Source organism: Callorhinchus milii, unplaced genomic scaffold (assembly GCF_018977255.1).
Source record: "Callorhinchus milii isolate IMCB2004 unplaced genomic scaffold, IMCB_Cmil_1.0 Scaffold8, whole genome shotgun sequence".
Taxonomy (NCBI): domain Eukaryota; kingdom Metazoa; phylum Chordata; class Chondrichthyes; order Chimaeriformes; family Callorhinchidae; genus Callorhinchus; species Callorhinchus milii.
The window spans coordinates 11488654-11508814 of NW_024704749.1; the positions used below are offsets into that span (position 1 = coordinate 11488654).

The window sequence follows — 20161 nt, forward strand, 5'->3', positions numbered from 1 at the left end:
TTATTATTATGAACTTTTCTCCCTGTAATCTTCTCTCTCTCTGATCTCTGGGGTAGAATCTGTTAAGTAAAATCCAGTATTTATGTGTATTCGTCACTCTCTCGTTGTTTTGGATTGTTTGTGGGTACGGTTTTGCACATTCTCAGGCCTTTGCGATTCGATGCTTTGCAAACCCCCCCCACAATAACGTATCTCCAGGGCAATCACACAGCAAAGCCACCACGACCCTTAATTCAACTCTGATCAAAGTTGGGTTTAGTATATTTCTATATTTGTATATATGGATAAATAGGCTAAAAGGTTAACGGTTTCCATCCGACAATGAGGCGAGGCCGGACTGGCAGCTATTTCAAATTTTTGTTGAGTGTTTTCCTAATCTGTTAGACTAGGAAACTAACGGGGGTGGGGGTGGGGGTGGGGGGGAAGAGACTTTGAACTCACAAACCTGCCTCACAAGCGAGAGGACTGGGGTTTGATTAATGGGTCAGTGCCAAACCTTAAAGCAAGTTTCCTTACCCCACTCGCCTCGGTTTACCCAACAATAAGTAGGAACCCGTTTGTTAGTTGATTGGTGGATCGCTTTCCGGGGATAATAATCCCTCCCCCCAATTTATTATTATTGAATTCCATGGCTGACCCACCAGTGCAGTGCTGGGGGGAGAGAGAGAGAGAGCGCTGTATGGTTGGAGGTGCTGTCCTTCAGAATGAGATGTAAAACCAAGCTCCCGTCTGTGCCCCGTTGGTCAAGAGATGGAGTTTCTCTCTCTCCCAGTGTCCCGGCCGACAATACTTACCTCCCCCACCCCCCCTATCCCCCCAAAAAAAACCACCGCGGGATTTGTAGTCAGGACAGACAGAGTCTCGCTCGATGTTTTAACATTTAGTTTATTGCAATTACACAATTTCTGAATCAGCCCCGACAGTGACTGAGAGGGGAAACATCTTATTTACAACCATTATTAGGGGATGGGGGGGGGGGGAAACATCACAATATATACCACGAACACAGACACAGTTTGGTTTGGTGGGTGGGAGGGGGGAGAACGAACTGGGTGGAGGGATGTCGGGAGGGGAGAGGGAGGTGGGGTGGGGGGGGGCAATAAAGCACAGTAAAGGTCAAGTCTCTAAAATTAGCACTCGTGTCTTTGGCACTTATAGAGGGCGGGCAGGGGGTCTTTGGGACTGCGGTGGGTGGAGTGAGGGGCAAAGGCGGCCATGTTTTTCATAGGCGGCCATGTTGTTGGCAGTTGGCGTGTTGGTTGGCGGGCAGCCATTCCTTGGCTTGCCCTGCGACCCGTTGCTCACCATCTACAGTAGCCTCCAGGGACATTCTGGAAGCTTCCGGTGCGAGACACTTTGGCAGTGCTTTAGGCACTAAAGGTAACGGCGATCACAATGATGAACTCCCCCACCACTCCCCTACACCCCCCCACCCCTCCCTCCCCCGACACCCACAATCAAACCATAATTAAAAAAGGCTTTAGTCTTTTTGGCACAAATAAAAACCCGAATCGGACACGAACCCACAGCTCTGGGCCGGTGGTGGTGTTATTACAAGGCCACAGGTCGCACAGGTTACATTAATAATTTAATTCTCTCACAGTTAATCTACAACTATCCTCACAAACTGGTACACACAGAAGCTCAGGGGGCGGTGGGTGGGCGGTGGGTGGGGGTGGGGGGGGAATGGGTGCCCGGCTCCGTTATTTGGCTTTTTGGGGCGTCCTCCTGATATGAAATCCGCGAGACAAATGCAATCTATTGTTGTTGTTGTTTTGAGGGTCTTTATCCCCGTTCTCTCTCTCTCTGTGTGTGTTGACCCCTCTCCTCTCCTCCTGACCCTGGCTGGCTGGACCTCCGCCGCCATGGTGAACCACTTGGCCCCCGTCTCCCTCCCTCCCTCACTCCGTTTTCCAAACCTTGTTCAGGATCTTCACCACCTCCTCGTAGATAATAAATACAATAGCAACGTCCAGGCAAACCCTCCCCAACCGCGGCACCGTGCCCTTGTAGAAGCTGCTCCCGGTGGAGGGGGGGGGGGGAGGGGTGGGCGGAGAGGGGGAATGAGAGACAAAGTGAGAGAGAGAGAGTGGGGGGGGAAGAAGAGATGGGAAAGAGAGACAAGAAGAAGGAGGTTAATTTAATTACTCGGACTCCACAATAAGCCAACAGTGATTTGATCTGATCCTCTCCCCCCTCACTCTCCCTAACTGCCTCCCCCACCCACCCACCGGCCCCCCCACATCACAGCATCGTCCTGGTCATTAATTAGCCTCTGACTGGGGTCTCTTGTGAAATCGCACCCCACTCCCCCCCCGCGCGCACGGAGGGAACAGATCGGAGGCGTTACTTACGCAAACAGCCCTTCGTGTTTCATAATCTTGAAGGCACAGTCCCAGGTGCTCTTGTATTTATGAGCCTCCAAACCCTGAAATATTTAAGACAATTTTCATCTCCGATGTTATAGTAATAATCTTGTATTTGATACGGTGCCTTATCACGTCGTTGAGACATCTCAAAGTGCTTCACGGTGTAAAGTGGAGTGACTGTGTGTTTTTGCGGGCAAAATGCAATGCAGCCGTGTCCCACAAACAGTGGGGGATTGAGTGACCACAGTTTTTTATTGGGGGGATTATTAACCCCAGAAAGCAATCCGCCAATCGACCAACAATCCTTTTACTGCTGTAAACAGAGGTGTATGTGTGGAGTAGAGAAACGGTTCACAGAGTTCCTTGCCAGTCTCCTACCTGCATCCGGGTTTTCACAACGTCCAGGGGAGTGTTCCCAAACACACTGGCCGCCCCCGCAATGGCCCCAAATGTCCCCGTCACGAGGGGATTGATCACCTTGTTCGGGTTGTCACCTGACAGACGGGGAGATCAGAATCAGTCATTAAAGGGATCATTGCTCTCCTCGTTCATTCTTCCCTCATCAATCCCTCTTCGCAGTGAGTGTCATGATCAGCTCCCGTTACCCCTGCAGCCAGAGCCCTAACGGGGAGGGTGGTCCTCGCTGGACAAGCAGCGGGAAAGCTTGGCCAGACAGCACTCCCAATGGCCGAGCTGTGTGTGGGTTTAGTGGTTAGACTCCAGCAGTTACCCCAACGCACACTCTGGGCTCCCACCCCCCCACCAAGCCTTGGCTCTTGCCAACCTGCGCCTAATACTCTCCGGAATTAGATAAGCAGAGGGCGTCCCTCCAGGGAGAGACCGAGGGAGAGAGAGAGAGAGAGAGAGAGAGAGAGAGCATTGCGTTCCAACAATCCCTCTCTGGGGTTTCCAGGTGTAAAGTGGAGACCTGGGAATCTCAGTTGGGTTTGGAGTCGGACTCTTCAGCAATGGCGATGAGTGGCCAAAAAACAATAGAGCGCGTCTGCCCTCCGGTGGCTGACACTCGCCACTGCACGTGGTGAATGGTCAGTGACCTGCGATGTTGAACCGGTGCGGAGTTTAACTGCAGCAGCAAAACAGCAAATGCCAATCCCTGTTCCTACCTTTGTACCAGTTCCTCATGGACGTCATGACAAAGAAGCGAATGGCTTGGTTCGATCCCTGCTTTAGGATAGTCGCTGTTAATCCCTGATACGTTCCTTTCAGCCCTGGAGCCGCAGGAAGACAGAGAGAATAATAATATTGTTGCTTACACCCGGTCCAGCGTGTTTCACGTGGGGAGGACGTCCCAAAGCGCTTCATGGGATTTACTGTCAACCAGAGTGACTGCGTGTTTTGTGGGCAAATGCGGCAGCCAGTTTGCACACAGCAACGTCCCCGCAAACAGCCGTGGAGTGAGCGAGCAATTGTATCTGGGTGGGGAGGTGGGGGGGGAGATTGTCGGCCAAGACACCGGGAGAGAGAGAGAAGCTCCTTTCTCTTTTCCTACAACACCTCGGGAGATCTTTAACTGCCACCGGAACAGGGCACAGATGGGGAGTGAGTGAGGTTTAAAGTCTCATCCGAAGGATGGCGTCTCCGACAATGCGGTGCTCTCTCCCCCCAGCGCTGGGCTGGAGAGTCAGATTAGACTGTGAGCTCAGAGTCCATGAGATGGGGGAAGGGGGAACTCCCACCCAAAACCTTCTGTCCCAGAGGTGAGAGTGCAAGCGACAGACTGAGATCTGAAGATAAGATAAAATACAGAAACGAAGACCAGCAAAGAATTGAGACTTCATTCTTATCTACTCCCAACTCATGGAATTTGTGAAAACAACATTCCCTGATACAGGGAATTAGGAGAGAAACTCATTGAGATGCAAACAGCAACAGTGATACAATGTGGGACAGCCTCCTCCTGAGGCATAGCTCTCTATCTCCTTAAGGTTAATGTTTGCTCCGGTGACTTGGCTGTGTAAGTCAGTGCCAATGATTGTAGCATGTTCCCCTCCAGTGTCTGTTCTCAAAGTCTTGTCTACTGATTTGGTCAACGAGTGGCCAAACTGGCTTCACACACACCCACTACATTCCCACCCTCACCCCGACCCCAACAGCCCTGGAATGATAATCATAACAGTAATCCTTGCATTTGATACAGCACCTTATCACGTCGATGAGACGTCTCAAAGCGCTTCACAGGATATACTGTAAAGTGAATTGACTGTATTTTGTGGGTGAAACGCGGCAGCCAATTGCGCAGAGCGCAGCGTCCCCACGAACAGTCGTGGATTGAGTGACCAAATTATTATTATCTATTTATTTAAAAAAGGGATTATTAACCCCGGAAAGTGATCCACCAATTGACTAACAACCGGTTCTTACTTCCTGCTGATAAACAGGGACATGTGGAGTAAGGAAACTTGGCTAAGGTTTTGCCCTCCTGGGAATCAAACCCGGATCCTCTTGCTTGCGAGGTGAGTGCTCTAACCACTAAGCTACAGGACTCAGTAACAGTTCCTGTGGTTTAATCCCAGAGCCACTCACCTTCTTGTTTGACGATCTCCCGGACTCCGTGGAAAAAGCCTCTATATTTGGGATTTGTGGAGCTCTGATCGTGGATAAACTTGACCTGGAAACAAAACAGCAACAACTGGCATTTACACAGCGCCCCTCACACAGGGTAACGTCCCAGAGCGCCCGACAGTGGCGGAGCACGAAACCGAGCCGGGGGGAGGTGACCGTAAGCACGGTCGAAGAGCAAGCGAGCAAATTTATCTGGGGGGGAATTGTCAGCCAGGACACAAGGAGAGAGAGGAAGAGATAGAGAGAGAGAGAGAGAGAAACCCTCTTCTCTTTTCCCACAGCTTCGTGGGATCTTTAACATCCATCTGAACAGGGCACAGACGGGGAGTGAGTGAGGTTTAACATCTCATCTGAAGGAAGGCGTCTCTGACAATGCAACATCCCCCCCCCCCAGCGCTGCATTGGAGCATCAGCCTTGACACTTGATGTGAGGCTTGAACCCACAACCTTCTAACTCAGAGATAAGCGAGAGAGACTGAGCTGGAAGCTGACACTATTGGGATGAGAGCAGACGGTAGGGGTGGGGGAGCAAGTGGGGGGAGGCTGGTTGGGCCGAATGGCCTCGTTCTTACCTTGACTGTTTCCATGGGACACACGATGAGCACAGCCTCGCACACACCGGCCCCCAGTCCACAGATCAGACCCTGCTTACTGTCCAGCCGCCCCTGGGCATCACGCATCTGGTTACTGAGGAACTCAAAGGTCCCGAACCTGCGGCAGAGAACAGCGGGGGGGTGGGTGGTGGGGGGGGGGGGGAGATGGTTTTACGTTACACCCAATAGGTCAACAGGTTAGGTAAGTGTGAGCTCATGTCAACAACAACAGCTTGCACTGATACTGCGCCCCCTCATGCAGGATAATGCCCCATGTCTCCGACAATACAACACCCCCACCCCCGGCTCTGCCCTGGAGTGTCAGCGTAGACTCTCTATGGGTTCCAAGTCTCCAAGCCGGGGCTTGAACCCACAACCTTGTGAGTGAGAGGCGAGAGTGGGAGTGCCGGGTGGTTTGAGGGTGACCAGGGCGCAGTACCCATGAATGGGCAGCAGGCGGCAGTCTGGCTATATTTTGTGGGTGAAAGGCAGCAGCCAATTGCGCTCATCTGTGTCCCACAAACAGTGGTGCATCGAGTGGCCAAATTATTATTATTATCATTTTTTTGGGAGGGATTATTACCCCCCAGAAAGCCATCGACGAACAACCGGGTTCCTGCTGACTGCTGGTAAACAGAGACGTGTGCGCGGACGTTAGGAAACTTGCCCAATGTTTCGCTCTGACCTGCCCGGGAATCGAACCCGGGTCCTCTCGCTCGCGAGGTGAGCGCTCTAACCCCTGCGCTACAGGGGTTTAAAGCTCGAAGCGAGGGAGGCCAGACTTACCGGACGGCAGCTTTGGGGATGGAGCCATAGACCAGCGAACTGAGACCTCGATACAGCCCTCTGATCCCATGGCCTTTCACTGTCTGCTTGACACAGTCACCTGGGGGAGAGAGAGATGGACTACTCTACACAGAAGCTATTCTAATCAGAGCCGCTACACACACACACACACACACACAAACACTAACACACGTCAGCTAAGCCAACACCCAGGTGAGTGGGGAGAGCACGAGGGTGGGGGATACAAGCTCTCTATTGAGTGAGTGCGAGGGGGAGGTTGGGGGCTGGTGTCTCACTATGGGTCACACCCTCGCGGTGACGGACAGAGCAGATTGCGTCTGTGTCTCCGCACTCACCTGCTGGCTGGTGGCTAACCTCAGGCTGTTACCGTGTCCTCCTTACAGCATCGCCATCGCTCTTCATCCGTCAGCCTAGACAGTCAGTCAGTGTTGCCCTGTTACTGTACATTACAGCCCAGCCCGGTCTGGCCTGGTCTGGCACACCCCACGGACAGACACATACACTCACTCACTCGCTCACTCATGAGCCCAAACTCACTTGCCAACTTGTGAGCGGTAACTCAGCATACACTCACTCACTCGCCCACATGCTCGCACACTTATTTGCACACCTGCTCGCACACTGAGTGCTGGTGGGGGTGAGGGTAGGTGGACTCATTCCTGGGGGGAAATCTCTGGAGGGATCTTCGGGCGGGGGCAGTCCCCGGCGAGGGGGGGGGCTTTAAATGTGTGTGTATATGGGTGGTGGTGGGGGGGGTGCAATCACTGGCGAGAGGGGGCTGTTACTGTGCGTGTGGGGGTGGGTGGGGGGAGTCTCTGGCCAGCGGGGGGGCTGTTACTCACCGATGCCCTTGTACCGGGGAGGATAGACTTTCTCGTCCAGCTGTAGTTGGGTTTTGACGTACTCGGTGGGGAAGGTTATACAGATCTCAATGCCCCCAGCCAGGCCCCCTGTACAGAGAGTGAGAGAGAGGGGGGTCAGAGTGTATGTGTGAAAAAGAAACACAGTGAGAGGAGTTGGAGAGAGAGAGTGTGAAAGTGCCAGTGAGAATGAGAGCGAGTTTGAGAGACAGAAAGAGAGTGACCGAGAGAGGGGGAGATATCCCTTCCTGAGTTACTCTATTAGAACGTGTAAGACTTTCTGAGTAACAAACAGCGAGAAGACAGTTAATAATAAATACTAATAATCCGTGCATTTGATGTAGCACCTTATCAAGGCTTTGAAACTTCTCAAAGCCCTTCAATTCATGTACTGTAAAGTGTAGTGACTGTGTATTTTGAGGGCGAAACGCGGCAGCCGATTGCGCAGAGCACAGAGAGAGAGAGAGAGAAAGAAAGAGAGAGAGAAAGACAAGTCTCCATTGGTTAACAGAAGGTAAAAAGCAACACCACCCCCTGGCACAGGCCATTAATACAGATAAACACACACAGTCGCTCGCTGCTTGACTGCACACGCACACTGTAACGTGCACTCAAACCACACACACATTTCTTACAAGCGTGACTTTGCTTTAAAACACCACTGATCCACCAGGGGTTTCTCTCCCTCCCCTCCCACCGCCACCCCCTCCACACCCCAACCCCCTCCCACCAGCAATCACTGAGGATTCCATGCATCCCACCTACTCAGACGCGCTCACTCAGACAGAGTATTGTTCAACATTACATTCGATCGGGGCCGAGCCGGTCTCGGGGGCTGGCGCTCGCTGTCTGTTGTTCAAACAGGATCTGAATTCAGATCACAAGTGATTGTACCCGGAGTCCGGCATTGCTGGCAACACCCACACTGCCCTCTCCCTCACACTCACTGCCCAGCCCAGTGACACTCACTCACACACACACTCGCACACAAAGAGATTGAGAGAAAGAGCGACTGAGAGATAGACAGACACACGCACATAGCAGTTACACTGGTTCGGCACCTAATTAGATTGTCTGACGCTCTATTGATCTCATCTCCAGATAAAATCAGTCACTTGCTTCAAGCCTGTTTGTGGGACGCTGCTGTGCGCAAATTATCTGCCATGTTTTGCCCACAAAACACACAGTATGTCCTGTGAAGGGCCACACGTCTCGACAGCGCGATACGGTGCTAAATCAAACACAAGGATGCGTCAAATGTAAGGATTGTTATGCCAGCGTTGTGTTAGAAGTGGGTTGAGAAACGTGGCAAGTTAGCTCCCAGGATAGCACGGAGCAGGAGAGTGTGTTGAGGTGGTCACTGAGGGCAGGAGCAAGGCCCTGGTGTTTGTGCTGTTGCTCAGTTTCTCACTCCCTGCAGTTAACCGTGTTTCTCTTAAAGTTTCATTACAGATTAACTCACTCACTCACTCACTGACGTGGACTTTGTCCAGTTAAAGCAGCAAATAGCAAACAGGTAAAGCTCGTTCGTCTGTCATTGTTTGGCAGTGTTTCAGGGCACTGCCGATACCAGCACAGCCCATCGGCAAGACACGGAAGGGCAGACCAGTCACTGAGGCAGGGAATCCTCCCTCTCAGCTCCTGTTAACCCTGCAGCCAAAGCCCTAACGGGGAGGGGGGTCCTCGCTGGACAAGCAGCGGGAAAGTTGGCCAGACAGTGCTCTCAATGGCCAAGCTGTGTGGGTTTAGCTGGTTAGACTCCAGCAGTTACCCCAACACCCACTCTGGGCTCCCCCCAAGCCTTGGCTCTCGCCAACCTGCGCCTAATACTCTCCAGGATTTCCACGTGTAGGTGGGATGCCAGGAATTCTCAACTTGGTTTGGAGACTCTTGAGCAGCGGTGATGGGTTTTCGCGTGTGTCAGACAGCCGGCTGACCGCCAACCCCAACCAGAAAATGGTAAATAAAAACCAGCTGCGGAAAAGAGCAATAAAACCCCGTGTGTGTCACAGCCTTTGACAATAATAATCCACTCGCTGTGTTTGATACAGCGCCTATCACATCTCAGAAGAATTTACTGTGAAGTACAGCGACTGTGTATTTTGTAGGCGAACTTGGCAGCCAATTTGTGCACAGCTGTGCAGTGAGTGATTGATTGATTTTATTTGGCCGATTGTCAGCCAGGCCAAGAGAGAGAGAAAGAGAAAATCCCTTCTCTTTTCCAACAGCAGGATATTTAACATCCACCTGAACAGGGCACGGACGGGGAGTGAATGAGGTTTAAGGTCTCATCCGAAGGACTGCATCTCCGATAATGTGGCGCTCTCTCTCTCTCTCTCCCCCCCCCCAGCCCTGCACTGGAGCATCAGCCTAGACTATGAGCTTGAAGTCCTGACGTGGGGTTGGTGGGGGCTCCAACCCACAACCTGACTCTGAGGCCAGAGAGCGAGTGACCGAGCCAGTCTGAGACCTGCAAACACGGTCACTACACAGGACAGCAATTCCCCGTAAAGCGCTACGAGGCTTTGAGGCACTAAATTGTTTATTGTGTGAAAGATTGCGAAACGCTAAGGCTCAGCTGTTGCTCAGAATTCGTATTGTTCAACCCAGCACTGGGGTGGAATTCAATTATTTAAAACATCCATTAATTAAAGGCTAAACCGGTTTCTCTGTGTGCAGAGTGTGATGAACCCACGCTCTCTGAACCTGTTCTGTGTTCTCTCATTGCAGTACATTCTTGCCCCATCTCCAGCTCCGTCTAGCCTCAAGGCTCATTGAGAAATCGGTGTTTTTTTCTTTCTTACCCAAACCTCAAAGCTCTGACGCACACACACACCACCTGGGTTCAATTCCCGGCGGGGCGAAACCTTAAGCAAGTTTCCTTACTCCACACGCCTAATAATAATCCCTCCAAAAAACAAAACAATAATAAATTGGTCATTTTCAATCCACGGCTGTTTGTGGGGACGCTGTTTCACCCACAAATCTACGGTCAATTCACTTTACAGCGGATTCTGTGAAGCGCTTTGAGACGTCCTCCTGACGTGAAAGGCTCTGTGTAAAACATAAGGGCTATTATTATTTTTATTGTCGGAGGCACCGTCATTCAGATAAGACCTTAAACCCAGCTCCCGTCTGCACTAATGAGCCATGGCTACTTCCCCTTCTGAATCGCGCACATCTCCATCAGCTCAACCCCTCAGCTACAGTGAGAAGCTCAGAGGCCCTGGGGTTGGGAAATCTAACCCATACGCTGGGAGTTTCGCTCCCGTTGACCATTAGCTCCTGAGCTGTGATCTCACCCTTTCAGACTGCACACCCGACCATCCTCCCACTACACCATTCAGCTGCTACTGACACACACACCCCAATGAAACGTGGTCGCTCAATCCACAACTGTTTGTGGAACTCCTCTCTATGTCATTGGCTGCCACATTTCGCCCACAGAATACACACTGACTTCACGGTATATTGTGTGAAGCACTTTGAGACATCTCAAACACTTGATAAGGCACTATACCAAATGCAAGGATTATTATTATTATTATTACCCCTCTCCTCCCCCACTGCATCACATCTTGTTATTGAAGTTCTCATGGACAGGGCCCTGGAGCCTATGACTGCATTAGCTCCAGAAAGTGCATCCAGTGAAGCATAAAGATACAAAGCCTCCCACTCTTGTAATAAAACTGCCTGGCTGCTCTCCTCTGAAAAACAACCTCCAGTAACCTGTCTGCTGCTGCAGGATAAGCAACAGAACAACAACATTTCTTTCAAGGCGTCAACTTCATCTCATTCTTAAACCCAATCTTAAATGTTTCAGAAGCCCCAGTTCTTACAGATCATGAAATTCCCAAGTTAATTTCAAGCCGGGAAACAGCTGAGAACTTGGGCGGGCTCCAAGAGAGGCAGATACTGAAATATTTACCGTATTTCCGAGCCGCAGAGTAAACTTCACACAGGCAGTGTCCCTGGTCAGAGCTCTGATCAAAGCAGGTTGGGAGGTAGGGAGAGCGACAGCCCCCAAACCTGCTAATGTCATGTAAACCAGACAGATGTTGGTTCAAAAAAATAGATCACACATTCCTGTAGTGCAGTGGTTACAGCCCTCGCCTCGGAGGCGAGAGGATCCGGGTTCCATTCCCGGGCCGGGCGAACTTTAGGCAAGTTTCCTTACTCCACACACACACACACACACACGCGCCTCTGTTCACCAGCAGTGAGTAGGAACCCGGTTGTTAGTCGATTGGCGGATCACTTTCTGTGGGTAATAATCCCTCCAAAGAAATAAACACTAACAATTTGGTCACTCAATCCACAACTGCTTGTGGGACGCTGCTGTGCGCAATTGGCTGCCGCATTTCGCCCACAAAATATAGTCGCTCCATTCCACAGTATATTCTGCGAAGCGCTTTGATAAGGCGTTATATGAGATGCACAGATGATTAATATTAAGTCACGGAGCCAGGCTCTGGACTTGGGTGAGTGGTGAATACAGTGCGGGGGTGGACGGGGGGACGAGAAGGTGGTGTGGGTGGGGGATAGGAGAGACGGAGGAAAGTGTCCAGAATAGAATAAATCTAACTGTGGCCCTGGGTGATTCTCCACACAAAGCTACAAATCACCTCTTTCTCCCTTTCATTTCCATCTCTATCTGCAAACAGTCTATGATGCAAGGCAGGGTTGCTGAGTCACCATTACTCTGCCAGGCTGCGGGTTTATTTTTTTGGTTTCAGACTGAAAATCTATTAGTAGGGAGTGAGAGAGACGGCATCTGCATTTGATATAAGCGTTGGTTAAACTGTTCACTCCTCCACACACCCACCCCAGCTCAGCCCAGCAATGCACTGTAATAATAATAAAATAATAATAAAAAATCCTTGCATTTGATATAACATCACATCATGCTGTTGAGAAGTCACAGAATATAGTGTAAAGTGCAGTGACTGTGTATTTTGTGGGCGAAAGGCGGCAGACAATTGCGCACAGCACAAACACTATTCGATTGAGTGACCAAATATTAAAAAAAAAATTTGGAGGGATTATTACCCCCGGAAAAGCGATCCGCCAATCGACTAACAACCAGGTTCAACAGCAATTTATATAGCACCCTCCACACAGGGTAGTGTCTCAGAGCTTAACAGTGGCTGAGCAGGAAGCCGGTGCCAGTCGAGCAGAGACTCCAGGTGGATTGGGACGTGAGGGGGTCGAAGAGGTAGGGAGGTTCCAGGGAGTGAATGGATTTGAATACGAGCGAGAGGATATTGAAGTCAATCCGTTCGGTGATGGGAAGCCAGTGGCGCCTGGGCCAGAACTGATGAGATGTGGTACCTACTTACTCCTAAGAAAACAGAGGCGTGTGGAGCAAGGAAAGTTGCCTCAGGTTTCAGGTACAAGTTTGAACCCACAACCTCTTGTCTTGGGAGGTGAGAGCACGAACCCCCCTCCCCCCCAACAAACAAACCCAACAGCTAATTCTGTGAGGCGTACAGCAGCGTCTCACCAAATAGCCATGGAGTGAGTGAGGGAGAAAGGGGCGGGAAGAGACTAAATTAATTTAATTAAGGAAGTCTCTTCGCTCAAAGCTCTCTCTCTGTCTCTTCCTCTCTCGTGATCTTGTGGAAAACCCATTAATTGGGTCTCGTGGAACCACACTGCCTCAGGACTTGATCACTCGTTTCAGAGCCACAGCCCAGTCCAGCGCGTGATCAATGATTAGAATCATAGAATCGTACAGCACAGAACGAGGACATTTGGCCCCAAATTTTTGCCCAGTATCCAAGTCCCTTTTGAAAGCTACTATTGAATCTGCTTGCACCACCTTTTCAGGCAGTGCATTCCAACTAACAACTCTCTGTGTAGTCTCCCCTCTGGTTCTTTTGCCGTTTATCTTAAAGCTGTGTCCTCTGGTTACCGACACACCCAACCGCCAGAGATAACAGTTTCTCCCTTGTTACTCTATCAAAACCCCTCATAATTGTGAACACCTCTATCAAATCCTCTTCGACCATGCTTCCGATCTCCCTGCTTCCCCCCCCCTTGCCCTCAACCGACCCTCAGCTCGGGTCCGAAACTCTGTCTGTCCAGCGCCTTGAGACGTCCTGCTGACGTGAAAGGCGCTAAATTAATGTAATTTTATTGTTGTTGTTAAATCTCCCCTCGATCTGCTCTGAGAAGAATTATCCCAGCCTTAAATGTGTCATTTTAACTGGAAATGACATTAAGATCATTAGATTACCTTGTGGCTGGCCAGTGGGTGGAGTTCAACACAGCGTAGTCTAGGCCAGGCAAGAGACACAACATTCATTTGCACTGAACGGCTGGGCTGTGACACTGATCACTCAAGTCACTTATGCAGGCGTCTAAAATACCCCGTAATCACACATGAGCAGCAACTTTCCAAAACAATATGAATATACAAAACGTACAGTCAATTCACTTTACAGAATATGCTGTGAGATGTCTCGAAGACATGATAAGGTGCTATAATCAAGTGCAAGGATTATTGTTTTATATTATTGTAATAATAATTAAATACATCAGCAGCAGCCTTGCATTAGACACATGGCCTGTCCACGTCATCGAGACATCTCACAGCGCTTCACAGGATTACTGTAAACTTTAGTGACTATTCATTACTCCACACTCCTCTGTTTACTCTGTTCAGTAAGTAGGATCCCGGTTGTTGGTCGATTGGCAGATGCTTTTCTGGGGGTAATAATCCCTTGAAAAATAATAATTTGGCTCTCAATCCCCGACTGTTTGTGGGACGTTGCTGTGCACAATTGGCTGCCAATGATTAGAATCACAGAATCGCACAGCACAGGAGGAGGACATTTGGCCCCAAATCTTTGCCCATTCCCCCTTTTCAAGTAAGTATTTCACCCACAAAATAGTCAGTCAATTCATTTTACAGTGTATCCTGTGAAGCGCTTTGAGACGTCTCAACGACGTGATAAGGCGCTGCATCAAATGCCAGGATTATTATTATAGGCTGGTTACCCTTTAACCTCGGGGCTCAGAGATACAAACAGCAAACTGTCGCCTCATTCCAAACTATCAGCTGACTCTACTCAGGAGATTGTTCCGATTACAACAGCCCAACCTACACAAAGCAGAGCGAGCGAGCGGTGGGGGGGGGGTGTGTATGGGCGTGTGTATGTTACACACCGAAACCCTGAGGCAGTGACACTCACTCTCTCTCCTCGACTGCTGTGCAGGCAAAACGTGTTAGCGAGCGAGGGTTACAAGGCCACTGGCTGGTAAACATGGTCTGTGAGACAGTCGGCCTAGGGACCCCCTCCCACCACCCCCTGCAATGCTGCTCTCTCTCAAGGTCAGACAGTAGTTTATCTCGCATCAGAACTCAGCAACACTCTCTGTGCTAAACCCACCCACACGGCCCTTATTTTGTTTCTATAACTTCTTGCATTTACACAGCGCCCTTCACGCTGGGCAGCGCCCCAAAGCGCTCGACAGTGGTGGAGACCGGTGCTGAGCTGGGTGGGGGGGGGTTTGGGAGGAGGAGTACAAATCCCTGACCGGCCAGCTCCTTGGGACGTCCTCCCGATGTGAAAGATGCTGTGAAAATGTGACGAGAGCCTGGCGAGGACTGGGGCTACAGAGGGGCATAATCTCCAGCCGCTCATCAACCGAAGGGTTTGACCGGTGCTGTAACTCGCTCCCCACCTTGCCCAAAAAACAGTCATTACACCTCGCATTGCTGGGAACTGGGATGTCAGCTATCTTCCAGGCGACACCTTAAACTGAGGCCTCGTTTGTGTCAGTTCAGGCGGTCGCTAAAAACCAAGGCAAAGCTGTTGGGAAAAGAGAAGGGAGTTTCTTTCTCTCCCATCACCACACCCCCCCACCACCACCCGGGTCATTGACCCCAGGGTTTTTTTCGGGGACATTGCTGTGCGTAAATAGGCTGTTGCGATCACCCACAAAACACACAGTCACTGAACTTTACAGAAAACTGAAGCTTTTTTGCCACACAAAGGGTTAGATCAAAAACAAAGATTGTTCACTGCTACTTACATATGATATTTAAAAGGGACACATTTGCAAACGTATACGGGGAAGATAAAAGGCAGGTAAGTGGGACTGAATGGACTGCTCCTTCACAGAGGCAGTACAGACACGATGGGCCGAAGGGCCTCCTTCTGTGGTGTAACGTTTGATGGGTCTAAGGGTCCTTTGCCAATAACCTGCATGTATATTGACCCTTTCCTGGGTGGGTCAGGGTGAAACCTTAGGCAAGTTCTCTCACTCCACACACACGCCTCTGTTTACCCGGCATTAAATAGGAACCCGGTTGTTAGTCGATTGACGGATCGATTTCCAGAGATAATAATAATCCCCTAAAAAAAAATGCGGTCACTCAATCCCCGACTGTTTGTGGGACTCTGCTGTGCGCAACTGGCTGCCGCGTTTTGCCCACAAAATACAGTCACTACACTTTACACTGTATTCTGTGATGCTTCATTGTTTTGAGACGTCTCAATGATATGACGCTACAGGAAACGCAAGGGCTTTTTATTGTTATTTTATAATTATCGTTATTACAGCGCGCCGCTGGGCTGGAGGGCGGAGGTGGGAGGAGCGAACAGTCTCATTGTGATCTAAGCGCTTAATATCCTTTGAAGAGCTGTGAGACGTCTCGACGACATGATAAGGCGCTACAGCTATGTCAAATCAAAGGGTTGTTATTGTAATTAAGATTCAGAGCAGGATTCACGCTGGTCTCGGTGACAATTCATCGCTGCACCGCAGGATAAGGGAGATGGTCACGGGATTAAAAAAAAACATATAGGAATCCCACCGCCCACCCACCCACCCCCTCACACACGCACACGCACACCTCACCACCAAACCCAACAGTGCCGTCAAGTAATCGTAACCCTTATAGTAAAATACGAAGCGAGATTAGGAATGTTTTGAAAGATTAAAAAAAAAGAAGATAAAACGGTTATTTTTATCCGTGGACCGTGAGGAGGGGGACAGCCCGTCGGCCGCCGGCACAGGCGGAAAAGGGATTTATTTTTTATTTTTACACAGTTAATTTTTTTCATTTTTTAAAAAAAAAATGACCATTTTCTGATAGGGTCTGTGTGGGAGTGGGTGATGGGGGAGGGAGGGAGGGGGGGAGGTGGGGGGGGGGAGTGGGGGATGAAAAGATCCCTTTAAATCAAAAGGTCTCTCGTTAAAACTTTGAAACTCTCGTGAAGCAAAATCACTAAACAAAAACAGATTGGACTTGAAACTCTGTGTCCACTTTGAAGGTTGAGGATACATTGTATCCCCTCAATCTCTCAATCACTGTACACACAGTGCACACACACACACAGAGACAGAGAGACACACACACAGACACACACACACACACACACACACAGACAGAGAGACACACACAGAGACAGAGAGACACACACACACACACACACACACAGAGACACACACACACACAGAGACAGAGAGACACACACACACACAAGACAGAGAGACACACACACAGACACACACACACACACACACACACACAGACAGAGAGACACACACACAGACACACACACACAGACAGAGAGACACACACACAGACAGACACATACAGAGAGACACACACAGACACACACACACACACACACAGAGACACACAGACAAACACATACACACAGACAGAGAGAGACACACACACAAAGACAGATACAGAGACACACACCGAGAGACACACACATACACAGACAGACACACACATACACAGACAGACAGACAGACAGACAGACAGACAGACAGACAGACACACACATACACAGACAGACAGACAGACAGACGGAGGCAGCAGTCGGTGCTGAGGAGCCGCTCACCTGCCAGGATGGCTTTCCCGGGGTGTGTCAGCTTAGTGCCCGGGGCCGGTGATGCTGCAGACAGACACCTCGGGCTGTGGAGAGGCGCGGACATAGCAATGCGGGTAACAGGGGCCTGACTGGGGGGGTCTGTGTGTGTGTGTGTGTGTGTATGTATGTATGTGTGTGTATATGTGTGTATATATGTGTGTGTATATGTATGTGTGTGTGTATATGTGTGTGTGTCGATATATGTGTGTGTATATGTGTGTGTGTGTGTGTGTGTATGTATGTGTGTGTGTGTGTAACAGACCACACAGACTCCTCTGTGGAGGAGCGGCTGAATGTGAGGCACAGACACACAGACACACAGACGGAGGTATCTCCGGGAGCTGTTGGTCTTCCAATTGTGGGAGGGAACAAATTGGGCTGAACTGTAGGGAGGGGTTATTTTTGGGGGGAGACGGTTTGTGGGGGTGTGGGGGCGAGGATCAAAAACTGAGCCTCTCTGATCCTTCCCACTGTCCCTCCCTCCTCACTCCCTCTGTCCCTCACTCCCTCTGTCCCTCACTCCCTCCCTGTCCCTCACTCCCTCTGTCCCTCACTCCCTCTGTCCCTCACTCCCTCTGTCCCTCACTCCCTCCCTCCTCACTCCCCCTCACTCCCTCTGTCCCTCCCTCCCTCTGTCCCTCACTCCCTCCCTCCTCACTCCCTCTGTCCCTCACTCCCTCCCTCCTCACTCCCTCTGTCCCTCACTCCCTCCCTCCTCACTCCCTCCCTCCTCACTCCCTCACTCCCTCCCCCCCCCTCAGGCCGCTCTCCAGCTCTGCTTCTGTGTAATGCTCAGAGAGAAACGCAACTGTCTGTGTGTCTCTCCCTCTCTGTGTGTCTCTGTGTCCCTCTCTGTGTGTCTCTGGTCCTCACTCCTCCCCCCAAATGACAGCTGAGGGCGGGACTGCAGTCGCCTCATTCCGCGTCACATCCTCACCATTGCTCTACAACACACAGCGGGGGCCGTGCAGACAAATGTGGAGAGAGCCCACAGCACCGCCCCCTCCCCAACATCCCCCCTCCCAACATCCCCCCTCCCCAACACCCCCCCTCCCCAACATCCCCCCCCCCTCCCCAACATCCCCCCCCAACATCCCCCCTCCCCAACACCCCCCCCCCAACATCCCCCCCTCCCCAACATCCCCCCTCCCCAACATCCCCCCAACATTCCCCCTCCCCAACACCCCCCTCCCCAACATCCCCCCAACATTCCCCCCTCCCCAACACCCTCCCCACCCAACCCCACCCCCTCCCCACCCAACCCCACCCCCTCCCCACCAACCCCACCCCCTCCCCACCCAACCCCACCCCCTCCCCACCAACCCACCCCCTCCCCAGCCAACCCCAACACCGTTGCCAAAAGAAGTCAGCAAATGCAAACTCCCTTCTCTTTTCAAATTAGTACCATATGGGATCTTTAACGTCCACGTGAACAGGTACAGACAGGGAGTGAGGTTTACATCTCACCAGAAGGACAGCACCTCCGACAATGCAACCCCCCACCCCCCCAACCCCCAGGCGTTACACTGGAAAGTCAGCTTAAACTAGGCGATTCTGACTCCTGACACCGGGCTTGAACCCACAACCTTCTGACTCAGAGGCAAGAGCACTACCGACTGAGCCAGGCTGACACAGATCAACTCTGCAATGGGGAGACTAACACAGTATCTCGGAGGGGGTGGGGGGAGAAAAGTCATTTCAAGAAAAGAGTTCACGTAGGCACTCAGCAATAATCACTTCAGTCCTTCAATACAATGGGACATCAGTTGCTTTCTTTGAGGGAATCACATCAGTTTGGGACAAGATTGGCAGCTGTATTTGTCCACAAACACAGAGTCACTGTAGTTGACGATATCTCCCTGTGAAGCGCTTTGAGGCAGAAACAACATCAAACATAAGGATTAAGATTGTAAGATCTCCAAAAGGCCACATGCAGTGTTGACCTCTTTGCTAACAGCACTGCCATCTCCTGGACCATTATATGAACAGCAAAGGCATTGCAAACATGAGACAACTATATCTATATCCCAATATCCCTCTGGAATTAAGGGGAAGAAACGCGTCAGGAGGAACCCGACACGGGGCAGAAATGAACTTACCTCCAGGAGCAGCAGAATCCTGGTGATTATCATTCAGTTGGAGTCAACCCGACTCCCCGGCGGAGGACACTTGAAGCTGGAATGCAGAAGCCGGGTTGGACTGCCCCCTCGTGTTGTGAACACTGAATCTGCTGAATGTTTTTGTGATCAACTGGATGTCCTCGACATAAGCGGAAACCCATCCCCGTTGCTTAGGAGTCTCTAAACCAAGCTGAGAATTCCCTGCATCCCACCTACACATGGAAATCCTAGAGATTGTTGGAATGGAATGCGCTCCCTCTCTCTCCGGAGGGACGCACCCTGCTTACCTAATTCCGGAAAGTCTTAGGTGCAGGTTGGCAAGAGCCAAGGCTTGGGGACCCCATAATGTGTGTTGGGGTAACTGCTCATGTCTAACCACCTAAAAACTGGGGGTAGGAATGTGGCCAAAGGCGCCATCGAAGAGGGTCTTGAGACGGACCTTGAAGGATGCAAGGGAGGGGGCAGGCAAAGGCACTGTGGAATACAGTTGCAAAGGTTGGAGGCAAAGAGGCTGAGAGGCCCGAAGCCAACTGTGTGGCAGCCGGGAGGGGGATGTGGACCAGGCCGGAGCCTGTCGAGCGGAGGGCGCAGAGAGGTCTGCAGAGCCTTCAGCCACTCTGCCTCCAACCTGTGGAATTCCATCCCCCAGTCACTCTGCCTTGCCCCCTCCTTAGCCTCCTTCAAGTCACTCAAGACCCTCCTCTTCGACCATGCCACCTGCCAACCCCCTTTCCCCCCCCAAACCCAGCTCGGGTCTGAAATGCTGTACTCTGTCCAGCACCTTGGGATGTCCACCCAACGTGAAAGGCGCTATACAAATATAATCTTGTTGTTGTTGTATGGAGGTCACAGAGGCATCCTGGGATAAGTTGACGTTTGGTTTCAAGCAGATAATGATCACTTGAGCTGAGCTTCTCTCTTTGGTCTAAAGGC

General features: G+C 51.0%; 1 protein-coding gene across 1 annotated transcript; it reads right to left on the bottom strand.

Moving 5' to 3' along the window:
* Positions 1-1785: 1785 nt before the first annotated feature.
* Positions 1786-17248, bottom strand: si:dkey-178e17.1 (tricarboxylate transport protein B, mitochondrial). The gene is made up of 9 exons (XM_007901808.2): positions 17079-17248; positions 7195-7302; positions 6332-6431; positions 5525-5663; positions 4914-4998; positions 3494-3598; positions 2748-2863; positions 2355-2428; positions 1786-2016 (listed from the first exon to the last, which is right to left on the bottom strand). The coding sequence occupies exons 1-9, from the start codon at positions 17170-17172 to the stop codon at positions 1902-1904; spliced, it is 936 nt and encodes a 311-aa protein (XP_007899999.1). The 5' UTR covers positions 17173-17248; the 3' UTR covers positions 1786-1901.
* Positions 17249-20161: the final 2913 nt, after the last annotated feature.

Bases quoted from the DNA above. Each gene is read 5' to 3' on its own strand.
- si:dkey-178e17.1 (XM_007901808.2), bottom strand. From the start codon at position 17,172: ATGTCCGCGCCTCTCCACAGCCCGAGGTGTCTGTCTGCAGCATCACCG. The intron at 7,303-17,078 runs GTGAGCGGCTCC...CTCTCTGTACAG, and splicing joins CGGGAAAGCCATCCTGGCAG to GGGGCCTGGCTGGGGGCATT. The intron at 3,599-4,913 runs GTGAGTGGCTCT...CTGCGGCTCCAG, and splicing joins GGAGATCGTCAAACAAGAAG to GGCTGAAAGGAACGTATCAG.